General features: G+C 35.7%; 1 protein-coding gene across 1 annotated transcript; it reads right to left on the bottom strand.

Moving 5' to 3' along the window:
* Positions 1–12,009: 12,009 nt before the first annotated feature.
* Positions 12,010–14,492, bottom strand: LOC150105864 (uncharacterized). The gene is made up of 2 exons (XM_090394352.1): positions 14,443–14,492; positions 12,010–12,334 (listed from the first exon to the last, which is right to left on the bottom strand). Exons 1-2 carry the CDS (start codon positions 14,453–14,455, stop codon positions 12,012–12,014), a joined length of 336 nt encoding a protein of 111 aa, XP_090250478.1. The 5' UTR covers positions 14,456–14,492; the 3' UTR covers positions 12,010–12,011.
* Positions 14,493–14,836: the final 344 nt, after the last annotated feature.

Here is a 14,836-nt window from a genome sequence, read left to right as displayed (position 1 = left end):
ATCTTATATCGGAGGAAACTGTATTTATATGAGCTTATCATTTTTTCTTGAAATAATTTTAGAAACTTAGCTAAGCCTCATTTAATGTCATGGCAACAAGTAGACGGCGGGATTAAGTTATTATTTCTAGCATTTAAAAACACAGAATACAGTAAATAGTAAGATGAGATGAGACATTTTCTCACGAAGCGTTAAATTTTAAATATTTTCAGGAACAGTTATTTTCTATTTAAAATTTAGAGTTCTCAAAATCGTAGCTCGAAAATGGACCCTAAAACTGTATGTCTGACAATAATAAATATACCTATATTCATAATAAATAAATAAAATTAGCACGAGGTAGTGCGCACTTGCCATAATCTTATCCCTCGTGAAAATGTTAATTCATTGATTGCCTCGAGATCAACACGGGCGATGAATAAAGAGTGGAGATCTGTTTAACCATCAATCTTGAAAAAGGTAGCTAGGGCTAAAGATGTTCTACGTTTTTATGAATGAAAGACGTTAGAGAATAAATTTTATATTTTCTTTTTCTTTTTTTTATACTGGATGCTCTCAACTCGCCTTAATATTGCAAGTACGACGATCATTTCAGAAGATCTGTGTTTTGTTGTTAAACCAAACATTTATTTAACAAAATACATTAATATCATTTCCATCAAGACTGCTGTCCAATATGAGAGGAATAAAACATAGAAATGTGTTTGATGACGGGATTTTAACATACAATACAAAGTCTTACATTCCTACCAGCAACCCTGTTTTCATGATGGGTTTGAAAACTCAGGTCGCTTCGGAAAAAAAACCTTAGTAATAAGGGAAGCTTTTTGCCACAGAGTGGTTCTTTTATCTTAGGGAAGGGAACAGATTGAAATCTAAAAGACAGATTGTAAGGGAATGAAGAAGCACTTACCATCCATACTTTTCCCATATGATTAGATACTGCATGAAAAAAAAAAATTCTGGAAGGTCATTGCCCGATTTACGACCCTAGTGAGATTCTTTCTACATTTAGAAGGGTCTTATTTCAAGGAAAAAGAAAACCAGGGTCACAAAACGAGCACAGAACATTTTTACACACAGTCTGGCTTACAACTGGCCTGAAGGTAGAAACTACTACCTTACCCAGCTCCCACAGATGCTAAGCGTGCAGAACGTTTCAAAAGATCTGTAATTGAATTGCTAGCTTTTCCTCTGGCCATGCACTGCAGTCATGGCGGACGGCGTCCTCTCCTTGGACTTCGCTACCAATGCATGAGAGCGCCACAGCTCTCTCTTCTATTACATATTCTCTTTTTCCTATACATAAACGACCTGTTCTCGGTCATCACGAATTCTAACCATTGCTATGTCCACAATAGCACACTCCACTCAATTTACTCTTTCGATAATGCTTTAGTCAGATTTCCTAAGCTTCAAAATCGTCTGCAGTCAATGCCTTAAAGCACTGATCGCCATCGTTCGATGGGACGAGCACCATATCTGAACGCCTTCAGTGCCACCAAAATGCAATCTTTTTTTTTTTCCTCACAAAGGAATTCTTTAGACATTCTTTTTTTCTTATTATTCTATTTTACATCCACCCAACTATTAATTCTATACAAATCTCAATTTTTTCCCATCCTTCGAATACTCATTTTTGGGGGGAGGCACACCTATAATCTCCCTAAAAATTCTAGTTGCTGTCCAGAATAGAGTAAACAGAGTAATAGAGAAAATACATCGAATATGCTTCTCCTTCTTCTCATTTATTCCACCTAACTCTGCCCGTTGGAACAATCCTTCTCATAAAGTGTTTTCCAGCAATTATAACTTCCAATTCCCTAATAAAAACATCACTCGATTTTTTTTTCAGCACTCACCTGCACCCACGCACACGGTATTGATGTGTTATAAGTTATTCTTCCTCTCATAAATATATGAAAGATCGGAACAGTAATAATGAAACATCACGTATCACCATAGGCAGTATTACATTTGCTATTTTTTATTGAGTGATTAAAGCAAGAAAACAGAATTCCGAATTATGATCCACTAAAATAAGCAAACCACAGGTCTCTTGTCATTATGAGTATTGCTAATAATGAACGTTGTCATTAAACAATTGGCAATTGCTGTTGCTATAGAATCCTACCTCAAACAGCTATGCTTTGTATGTTACGGCAATCTGTTTTCATGTCTGTTTGTCTATACTGGAGAAAGAAAGGTCAGTGTGTCCAAAATGAAACACGCTATCACCTCCGTACAGAAAAGAAATCTTACCTTCAGTTGAATTCTTATTAAGGCTCTTTGTGGAGTAATAATACCAATTCGTCTACCATTCTTGTTAACAGAATTTGTTTATTTGCTTAAGGCTCATTGTCCTTCGATGTCTAGAAAGTATATCAAAATATCGATTATTTCGCAAGAAATTTTTATTATAATTCGAGTTTAAAATAAGAAAATAGTAATAATATTTAAGCTTTTATGGAGTTAATTCAAAATATTTTATTGGTATATATATCAGGGCACGAAGCGGTAACTTCGTGCCCTGGTAACTGGCAGTATAAAATATGGAATTTACACACGAAGACATAATTTGAGCATAAGAATATCCTAGCATAAGCCCTTGACCTAAGATTATGGTTAGAAAAATCAATCTGAGTCAGCAAGAGGACATATATGCATTGGAGAAAGATGGTAAGCGATAAACCAAAGCCTTGGGACACTTCTGCATTCTTAGAGAAATCTGAAATAAAAGCAGCCATCCACTACGACTCGCAGTGGTGGAACAGCAAGAAAACTGACCGCCAATGCATTGAGGATCGACGGTATACCATAGGATGACAATATGCTGAGTAGGCTTCTATTTCAGACTGTATCAACTGCGTTGGAATTGTTAAGGGCAGCGGCATAGTTTTCTTCAGACCTCTGAACGATACCTCTCAAGATGTGGGTGATGTAGACTAATAGATCGATAAAAGCAAACTCTATACTGATGCCGTTCTTAAGTTATTTGATTTCCAGAGAGAAAGAAGTTGATTGTTGATGATCTGCATTATTTTAGAGAGGAATCAGATGAGTACAATAATACGATAGTTTGGTGGTATTATGTTTTCTTTCTCCTTTTTTTTTTTTTTTGCATGTGCTACATATAGGCAGCACACTTTTCCCTTTCTTTAGTGCAGATGCCTGCTGAGTATAAATGGTTGGAGAGACGATTGTAGATCGTTATTACATCCTCAGCTCAACATTTAACTACATTTGTGGAATACCCTCGGGAATAGAAAAGTTTTTGTATGTGCACGTCTTTCTAAGAAAAACAAAGAGGTGTATAACATAACGTCATATACTATGTTATGTTATACCACTCAATGGCATCTTTAATCAGGTAACGTTATCTTCATTTTGAGGAAAAACATTTTTGTTTTTCCGATCATTCGCTTTGAACTCGACGGTTTCAATAAAAGAAAGAGTGAGTGCTGTGACTTGTAGAGTTAAATTAGCGGGATAAAGATTTCATAACCGGAATACAATGTTGAATGGAAATTCAATTTCAAACACAAACAGGCTACGAGTGGAAAGACAGGATAAATCAGAAAAGGTGGATTAATTGCTAGGTTAGTTCACTTATCCGAGTTGTCGTAATTTACACCTTTAAGTTGCTGAAAGGAGTTGTCGATTCCTCAGAAACTCGTACGTTTGAATGATCTCTGTAGTGGAATGGATCTGTTATGGTTAATGACATGCACAAATAATACTCCAGACAATACTTACCTGGCATTTTATTTATTTTTTTTTCTTACTAGAGTATTATTTTCATACTGAAAATCTTCCCTGTTACGAAAGAAATTTCAAGATATTTGATATAATTTTTCTTTTAACGCATGTAACATCAAGCACGAGACATCAAGCATCAAGCATCAAACATCTCTTCGGCTGGCGTCTGTGGTTTTGATTCATGTTAAAGGCAGAAGTATCAGACACACACATGGAAATTTCCATATTGATCACACTAGCAGTCCTTAATATCCTATAGAAACCGCCCATAAGGGTCAACGGCCCAGCCTTCGGAACCAATATCCAATCCTCACCTTCTCATGGTATATTCTGTTATCATGCGTCTGCTTGGATACTGAAGCAACGACGATGGGTTAGATTTAAGATTTATACGACTGAATTGATTGTTCTGTATTGGCTTAAACCAAAAGAAAACGATGGTTTAACATGAAAAAATGTCAGGACAGCTGGGATGTAGCCCAGTTATATACAAGTTTATCGCGATGTTCTTCAGGAAATCAGGGCAAACAGAAGAAAGTCAGCTACTGGAACAAATTCACCCCAATACTAATGAAGAAAGGCTTCATCAATTTGAACAGTATCTTCACCGAAAGGAGGTGAGATAATACAATATAATAAGAAGTTAAAATCATGATCGATCAGTGAAAGGAAGAACTATTATAATTATTGAACACTAAACATGAAAATAAACTCATGGTAGGTTATCTGAAACAAGAGTGATACGAAAAAAAACTAAATGAACAGTGAAATACTTTTGTGCGTATAGTTATGCAGACGGTTCTAATAATCAAAAAGTACAGACATTTTCGAGTCATTAGAAGAAAAAAAAAGTTATTTTTGCAGAACGAAAACGTAGAACAGGAAAGTTATACCTTAATAATGATAGTAAGCAATTGCCCGATTTCTTCTCAGAACATGAATTAGCCCTAACATGACTATGCACTACAATGGGCACAAATTCACATGGAAAGAAGACACGAAATAAGAAATCTCACCAACTGTGTTATTGTTCATAGTGATATCGTCACTGATTCAGGACAAAAGGCATACAGAGGATTTGAAATACGAAGTGATCACCACTGATGTTTGAGCAGTATAAAAACTGAATCATAATAAAATAATTCAAAGTGAAGCCGAGGCGAGGTGTAGACTCAAATATATAATTATTCATCTCCTTACGAATCGACAGATCGGTATATAATGCTTTTATGATTTATATTTGTAGAAAATGTATAGATTTCAGTGAATAATTCCGCTTTACTCTCTTGTTGAGCCAGCCCTCCTTCCGAGCTAATCTTATTATATTAGTCACCGTTGTCCTTGGATTATCCTGAATTATAATATACCAAACTGCATAATATTTGCATTATTTAAAGTTCCGTTCTGCATTTCAGATCATATGGAAATTGTATACAATAATTTAGATATCTTTTCTTTCTTTATTTCAATTTCTTAAATCTTTCATTCATGCCTTACTAAAAAAAAAAGAAAAAAAAGTCAGCATCTTGGAAGATATAACGTCATGATTAACGTCATATCTTCCAAGATGACGTGTACGCGACACCATACGTGGGTATGGTCTTGCTTACTCCAAAGTTGGAGGGCTGAGGAGTAATAATCAGAGAGGTTGTAATAGCTTAGGCGTGTATTAAGGTGGGCCGGATTGAAGACAATCTCTATTGATTCAACAGTTCTCTCCAGCTAATCGAAGCACCAAAAGATGTTTTCTGATTCACTATAGATTACTATTAAGTAGTATTAAGGGTATAGTTTTCATCGTCAGGGATAAGAGCAGAAACTCCACCTGTCATATCTGATGTCTCTCACATCTCTCCACACACACACACACACACACACACACACACACACACACACACAGAAACCCTTGTGTGTGTGTGTGTGTGTGTGTGTGTGTGTGTGTGTGTGTGTGTGTGTGTGTGTGTGTGTGTGTGTGTGTGTGTGTGTGTGTGTGTGTGTGTGTGTGTGTGTGTGTTCTCTTCATATTATCATATTACATGGGTTGTAGTTGTACTCCCAAACACGAAGAAATTTTTCCAGGTATTTCAGTTGATCATATTTAGGCGAAAAAAGAGTGAACCCAGATTAAGTGAAAAATTATATTTATTTTATATGCCCCCCCCCCTCCTTGGCGATTCCGTCAAAACTGGTAGTACTGGAGACAATATACGGACAGAGAAATATACCTTATAATTTCTTCATTGTTGTTTATGTCAGTCCATTGAATGATGGAAAGTTGAGTAATTTCTCATAGAAAGGCATTATCAAATACTTCAGATATAAGTACTTCAGAAGTACTTTTTGAATATAATAAGGGAAGGCAGTTCTTTAAAAAAATGACCTCTCTCATTATTTAAAACATGGCGAGCACATGCTGCCTGGCATTGACTCCATTAACCCACAGACGGGATCCTGAGATATTCTGGACAAATTGATTCTACAAATGTTTGGTGGGATTCAAATCAGGAGAATTGGGGAGCCAACGAAGCACAGAAAATGCTTGGACATGCTCTTTAAACTGTTCCAGCATAATGCAAGCCTTATGACACGAATGCTGTCTTGCGGGAAAAGTCAGATCAATCGAAATTGTTACCATGCAAGCAATACCTTAGTTCGAAACAATCCCCAGGTAACAGTTAACAGTAAGAGTGGGGATGAGAAGACCCCCCCCCCCCTTGATATCCATGAGAATAATCCCGATAACAGTATACCACTACCACTAGCCTATTTTCGGCCAGTCAGTTGGCCGGAAGAAATACGTGTACGAGTGTTATGTATATGTGAACTGTTAACAGTTCAGATATACATATACAGAACTATCTGCAGTGGTCATGAAATGTTGGGAAGACGAGAATGACTGTCCGGATAGATCCTTTAATTTAAAATATGAAATACAGCAGTTAGACATAATTATGTCTAACTGCTGTATTTCTTAAAACATTTTATGCTTATATATTTTAGCCACGTAGAGAAACAAATCAGATTTTTTAATACATATGGTAATTCCTAATTTTTTGTTATCTTGTAATGTATTTGATATTAAAAACAAAGTAAAGTTATGTAATAAATATTACTTTTTTTCTAAATTTTTAAAGAATTTAACAAATTTAATAAACACACCTTTTATTTATTAATATAAATTTTATATAATTGATAGAAGCGATAGGTTCAAAAGTAAGAATCTTCTTTCTTCATTGCAAGCGTTTGTATGCGTTAAATTTTAATAAACTTTTAAAGAATGCAACTAATTTAATAATTCAATAAATGTAACTGTTATATAAATGATAAACGTGACAGGTAAGAAATAAGAGTCTTATTACTTCTTGATACGTCCTGTGTTTGGTTATTAAAATGTGCAGGTATACGGTTCTCTGCAACCTTTGCGAATATTTCCCAAGACATTGATGATATCGAATTAGAAATAGTTCAGTAAGGATTAAAATATATTTATTTCCAAAACGAAATATAACTGTTATATAAATGATAAACGTGACAGGTAAGAAATAAGAGTCTTATTACTTCTTGATACGTCCGGTGTTTGGTTATTAAAATGTGCAGGTATACGGTTCTCTGCAACCTTTGCGAATATTTCCCAAGACATTGATGATATCGAATTAGAAATAGTTCAGTAAGGATTAAAATATATTTATTTCCAAAACGAAATACATGTATGACTCGGTTTACGCGCACTTCACTTTTACGCCTCTCATATCACGATTGGAAGGGGGTGATGAATCTTGACTGTGATCGACTTCCTAGACACAGATGGTCCCGCCACTATAATAAAACTATAATACTAAATTATTGAAATTTAATAATTACACAAAAGACAGAGTATAAAATGCGAAGAGGAAAAAGCAAATTATGTTAACCAGGGACTAAGAACTGCAACAGAACGCTGAAAGGTGAAGTCTGATTGGTTCTACTCCCACTCCTTGACGGCCAATCCTACTCGGAGTCACACTTGTATGTTTATTGATCTAAAGCATCAATAATAACGAATTACTGTAAAAAATCTCATCTCCCGATATTAATAAAAACGGGGTGAAATTCTGTAGAATATAATGACTGTTTGAAGTTTGAAGACTACAGTGAAAGACTACACGTACGAAGATCACGTGCTTGGAGTTGAATAAACCAATGAAACTCTCACTTCCAAAGTAACCAAATAATCTCGTTCCTGTTTATTGGTTGGACCGTCCATCTAATTTAATTTTATAATTATACATGCGCAGCTCAGTAATTCTTAGCGTTACAGAGAATTTGAGCAGCAAGCACTTTTTATCAACGATGGACTGAAAGTATTTTGTCATCCCTACCGTCTCAAAATAGACAGGCAGGTATGTTTTTTTAAATACTCTTTTAATATAAATGTAGAATTTTCTATTAGTAATATAACTGAGCCTTTTGTTGGGGTGTGTGGGGGGGATAGCTCCATCACCCAATATGCTTTCTTTTTTTCTTTTCTTTTTTTTTTGTCATTGTTATAAAAATGAAAAGCGACATGAAACACAACGTCAAGAAATTTTTATATTTATGCACTTTTTTATGCGACAACACTTTAAGAACGCATCTAAGTTGGTTATTAGGCCACCAGATCTGTTTTCATAGTTTGTAATTGTAGATATTATTCGAACTAATTGGATCCAAGAGCTGTTCGGCTAATCGATGTACAGTATTAGTGTATTTTGTCTTTTAGATTTTCGTTCATGATGATTATTCTCTCTGTCCGTCTCTCTCTCTCTCTCTCTTTCTCTCTCTCTTCACACACACACACACACACACACACACACACACACACACACACACACACACACACACTATATATATATATATAGTGTGTGTGTGTGTGTGTGTGTGTGTATAACTATATATAGTTATATATATAGTTATATATAAACTGTAGAATTACCTGAAGCTAAGAGTATTTAAGCAAATAATAAATAGTTTTGCAAGCTAATTTTTGCTGTTATAACTCGACCATTAGGGTTAGCGAATAAGTTAAAATGTTTCTGTTGTCCGGATGAATCCAGGTCTTCCTCATTTTGTAGGCAAAACGGGTAGAATGTGGAAACAACCTTGCGTTATGAAACATTTGAGTTTTCTGTTTTGATTAACTAATAAAAGTTACAATACGAAAGACAATAGGCAAACCTCCTCCGATTCTTCTACTCACAATACACAAATACCTTCGCCCACAAAGAAAGTGACAAAACAGAAACACAAAACTTACTAAGAAGCTTACAAAGATTGATAAAAAAAAATGAATGAAAAAATACTCTAAAGTCCCTGCCACTACACAAATCTCCATTACCCGACGGCCTCACTGCTGCATCTTATAAAGCTTACTACCCCCCTGTTTGAGACGCTATTTGTGAAAATGCTGACCGAAATACAGAATTCGGAAAGCATTCCAGAATATTTCAACCTCATCTCGATTACATAACATTCATACCAAAAATAAAGACACTACAAACAACGCAAAGACACAATGGAGAGGCATTACACTCCACAATACAAATCTTAAAATGTTATCTAAAATTATAAAAACACATACACCAAATAATATCAGAATCCCAAATCTGCGGCGTAAAAAACAGAACAATAGAAGATAATATTCTGACAGATCCCTTGAGCTACACAGGCTCCGAACAGGATATATGTAATTTCATTATAAATAAATCTTATTTTATTTATTATTTAATGTTAATGAAGATAATGAATGTTTATGTTAATGAATATTTAATGAAGAGTCCTCCACATCTCCTCTCTCTCTCCCCCTACCCTTAAGTTTTTTTTTTATATAATTTGTGGCATAACACGCATAAAACACAACTGTAAATTATTAGTAATTCATTCATCCCTAATGAAAGTATTTATTTTCACGCCTGTGCTCTTTTTCTCCCTTATATGTGCCATGATTCTCACGTGGTTCATCAATTATTAATGTCAGTTCATATTTTACAACTTTAGTAATTTAAATATACCGACTACTTATAGGATTCCCTTTAATTACACTGGCCAACAAAAAAAAAGTCTGCTAACTATGATATCTGACACTTGTTTTTTACTAATTTGGGTGCGCTGATTTCAAATATCAAACCCATTTTTCTCTATCACGTCAGGTTTTTCCTCTAAGACTCATATTCCAGGAAAAGCATCTACCGACCAAAAAGTTCTCCCCTCACGGGCCCGGGGGAGAACACCCTCCCCAGAGACTCAAAATGCTCTCTACGGAACCCTCCCCCCCTCCTTCACTGGGAACAAAATTCCGGAAGAAACCTAAGAGAGCGAAACTCTGCGTCCATTTTAGTCGCCTCTTGCGACATGCAGGGATTGCAGTGAGGCTATTCTTATCCGGCCATCACACGTGTTCCAAATATAAATAAATTAGCCCTTATAAGGACTGGCTTAAAGGGGCGAAGCAAGAATGTTTTTCATCTTCCTCGTTATCTGTAGAGGACAGTGTAGGGATAAGGTGTTGTTGAGCTATTAAAGCTCTGATCATGGCAGGAGGGTAACAGCAAAAAGCCGAGCCTCAAGTTAGAACTTCATTGGCTACAGCATTGCCATCCATTACCCTCCAAGGGTATTGGCTTGAATGTATCAATCACCCTCTCCCAAATTAAATTCTTAAAGTTCTTAAAAGAACTGGGCGGACTGAGTCCTTGACTCTTTATCCCGTCATCTGAAGGAAGTAAATCTGTGTGGATGGAGTGTTGTTGAGCTAAAAAGCTCTAGTCATGGCTGGATAACGACAGTAGCCGAGCCTCAGTTAAAACTTCATTAGCTACAGCATTGCCATTTGTTACCCTGGAAGTCCTAAAAAGGACTAGATAAATACCGTACCCCAAATTAAATTACCATTGACCATTGAAGTTACTGACAGGATGGGTGAAGCACAAGTGCTTTTCATATTCCCCTTTATCTGTAATGAGAGTTATTTGGGAATGGGAGATTTGTGAGCAATTAAGCTCGCCCTCTGAGGGCAGTAGTGTTAGCTATGATCAGTTGAGAGAAGAATAGCCTTCGGTCTTTTGTGTTTGTAGTAATCAGTCTGGTCGTAATTGACAGCTTGCACGATTAGTGGGTTTGAATGTGAACTTGACTTCACGAAGAATTTTTCTGTAAGATCACGAAGAAGGGAGGAGATGTATGGAGTGCCGATTTCTCGGTGAATTTCTGATGAACCACGGTGTATCCAGGATCATCCTAAGACAAATTAAATTCCTTATCCTTATAGTCCTTATAAGGACTGGCTTAAAGGGGCGAAGCAAGAATCCTTTTTATCTACCCCATTATCTGTAGAGGACATTGTAGGGATAAGGTGTTATTGAGCAATTAATGCTCTGATCATGGCAGGAGGGTAACAGCAAAAGCCGAGCCTCAGTTAGAACTTCATTGGCTACAACATTGCCATCGGTTACCCACCAAGAGTATTGGATTGAATGAATCAATCGCCGCATCTCCACAAATTAAATTCCTTAGTCCTTATAAGTAAGTAAGGACTGGCTTAAAGGGGCGAAGCAAGAATGCTTTTCATATTCCCCGTTATCTGTAGAGGACAGTGTAGGAATAAGGTGTTAATGAGCTATTGAAGCTCTGATCATGGCAGGAGGGTAACAGCAACAGCCGAACCTCAGTTAAAACTTCATTGGTACAGCATTGCCATCCATTACCCTCCAAGGGTATTGGATTGTCTTGGTTCACAAATTAAATTAGTCCTTATAGTCCTTATATATATAAGTAAGGACTGGCTTAAAGGGGCGAAGCAAGAATGCTTTTCATATTCCCCGTTATCTGTAGCGGACAGTGTAGGGATAAGGTTATTGAGCTATTATTAAAGCTCTGATCATGGCAGGAGGGTAACAGCAATAGCCGAGCCTCAGCTAGAGCTTCATTAGCTTACGGCATTGCTATCCATTACCCTCTAAGGGTATTGAATTGAATGAATCAATCTCGTAGTCACAAATTAAATTAATGAAGTCAACTTTATTTCATATATTCTATATTTAATTTTAGTAATGGTGTGCCATTAAATAAACTAAACAAACAAGTTTTTTCTCATTTTAGAAATAATAGAATTAAATTTAATTTTTATCAATTTAGTTACAAAATTATTTTTTTTAATTTATTAAAATTTTCAACAATTTTATGAGTGCAGTCAAATATTTAAAATAATCCTTCTTTACTGACAATCGATGTGCGATCTTTCAACGGCGACACAAGAATGTCATGAAACACGTTGTACCAGGAGGACAGCATGTCAGACCACCTGGACAACATATCCCATTAGCAATAGGACATCCACACCAATTAAGGTATGTTCCAGGAGCTCTTACGCTCGTTGCTTGAAGTACGGAATCCACAAGCGGAGTGAGAGGCTCACTGGGTTGCCGTGGAGAATCACAAGTGCCTGCAACCGTGTTGCACGAAGTACCTTGGGGACAGCAAAAGTTGGAGTTTTCACAGCAGACAGCATTTCGATGGATACAGCAGCCATTATTCGAACTGTCGCCTTGGCAACGAGTCAAGCCTACAAATATAAATGTATATAATCAGATTTACTTATAAATCTATTTGGATTTATACATGTGTTTATAAATGGAATATTCCCAACGATTACGTTTCAAAAATTAGATCTATGCAGAATTACTGCATTTATCTTAAGTTCGTTGACTTCAAATAATAAATTTATTAAACATTATTTCTTATATAGCGCGTGTGTATGTGAGAGAGGATCTAAGCTATCTACAGGAGCCATGCAATTAATAAAAAAAAAAAAAAAAAATATATATATATATATATATATATATCGTACCAACAATTTATTAAAAACAACTTCTGAACTGTCTAGAAACATTCGCCTTTCTCTTCGCTCTCTATATCCGCTCATGCCACGCATATATGGAGTTCCCAAAATCCCCAAGGAAAATACCCCAATTCGTTCCATTGTTGAAGGCATTGATTCACCAACATACAACCTTTCAAAATATCTCGCAAAATACCTTAAATGTTTTTCTGGAAAGTCTTCGTCTTTTATTAACAACTCTGCTGATTTTGTATCATACATTAAGAATATTACTGTTCAAGAAAATGAAATCATGACTAATTTTGACATTGTATCCTTGTTTACAAATGTTCCTACAGACGAAGTCCTGACACTATTCAAAGATAAGTTATCTAAAACATTGTTAGCCTTACTTACTCATTGCATCAAGTCTGGATACTTTAGATTTCAGGACACCATCTACAAGCAAAATCATGGTCTAGCAATGGGTAATCTTTTATCTCCTGTACTTGCCAACATTTATCTGGAAGATTTTGAGGTTAAAACTATCTCTTCCTATTCCTTAGCACCTAGAATTTGGGAACGATATGTTGACGACATTTTCCTCATTTGGAGTCATGGACATGATTCTTTCCTGGATTTCCTTGAGCATCTCAATAGTCAACACCCGAATATCCAATTCACTGCTTAGTTTGAAACTAATGGTTCCCTGCCTTTTCTGGAATTGAAACTGACCCGTTCTCCTGAAAAACTTAAAATTTCGATGTACAGAAAACCTACACACATCAATAGATATCTCCATAGTCAGTCCCATCATTTCCTTCCTCAGAAATTTGGAATTATTTCTACTTTGGGACATAGAACTCGCTCTCTTTTTGACGACCCAGATGAAATTCATAAAGAAAATCAATTTTCTTAGATCTACTTTCAGACTGAATGCTTATTCTCAAAACATTACTAAAAACACCTTTTTAATCCTTCTAGTCACCAAACTGGAGAAATTAATAATATTAAAAGCAATATATCTATACCATACATAAGCTGAGTCTCTCAAAAATTAGCCAAGGTTCTCAAAAAAAAATATAAAATTAGAACTTTATTCACTCCGCTTCCTAAGATCCGCTCTCTAGTGAGCCATCACAATCTAAAATATCCCGGTGTGTACAAGATATAATGTGACTGCGACATCCTTTACTTTGGCCAGACAGACAAGTCTATTGAATTGCGTATCGAGGAGCACAGGAGGGACATCACTTACAAGAGAACACGTCCCAGTGCTTTATCCAGCCATACCCTTTTTTCTGCCGATTCGGATGATGAAAACCATACTCATACAATCCTTTGGGATAGATCTAACAACATTTTCTGTTGCCATGACGAATTGGAGAGAAAAATAGTAGAATCTAGAGAAATCATCCTCAATCCCGTGCATTTAAATAATTTAAGCTACAACCTCCCAGACTGTTATTCTGCTGTGATCAAATACGGGCGCTCATGAGATGCTAATACGCACGCACTCACCCAACAATGTGGACAACGAGGGAACAGCTTTGAATACATTAATTACAACGTTTTCACGTTAAATATGCATAGTGACTTTCCTGTACTGTTCACAGTTTTTATCTTCAATGTTTAATGTTTTTTCTTTTCTTTTATGAAAACACCTGAGGAAGTCTGTAAAAAAGCCGAACTAGTCGTGTGATTCCATTAAACCTTTTCAATTAAAAAAAAAGTATATATATAAGTGAACTATATATAAGTGTACTAAATAATCAGTTAATGACTGGTATTCTCCATCCATTCTCCATTCGATTAATTAGTGGCTTAATACATGTCATGTTAGATGTACTCACCATCGGGACACATATTCTCCTCTCGAAGCAAATTTCCACCGACTGTCACCAGTAACACAGTTAGCACAAAGGAACCCAGCATATTGACGATATATCAAAAACACTCTAATAGCCCGCAATCCTTAAAAGAAACATTTACATGATTTTTATATTTTAAATTAATATATATCACTAACTCTCAGTTTAAATCCTGTTTGAATATTCTAATAATGTGATCAGATAGTTTTAACAGTGGCATTTTAAACATATTAAAACAAATCCTGGTCAAGGTTATTGAGACTTATGAAACTGCAGATATGTATTGTTCATATTTTGATTATTCAGTATGTATGTATCTTTTAAAGAACAACAGAAAGAGTAATATTAAGCTTTTCACAGGAAGAAATTATTTTGA

This window comes from Typopeltis vanoorti, chromosome 6, assembly GCF_054136105.1.
Source record: "Typopeltis vanoorti isolate ZY-2024b chromosome 6, IOZ_Tvanoo_1.0, whole genome shotgun sequence".
NCBI lineage: Eukaryota > Metazoa > Arthropoda > Arachnida > Uropygi > Thelyphonidae > Typopeltis > Typopeltis vanoorti.
This window is presented reverse-complemented; position numbering and strand designations above follow the sequence as displayed.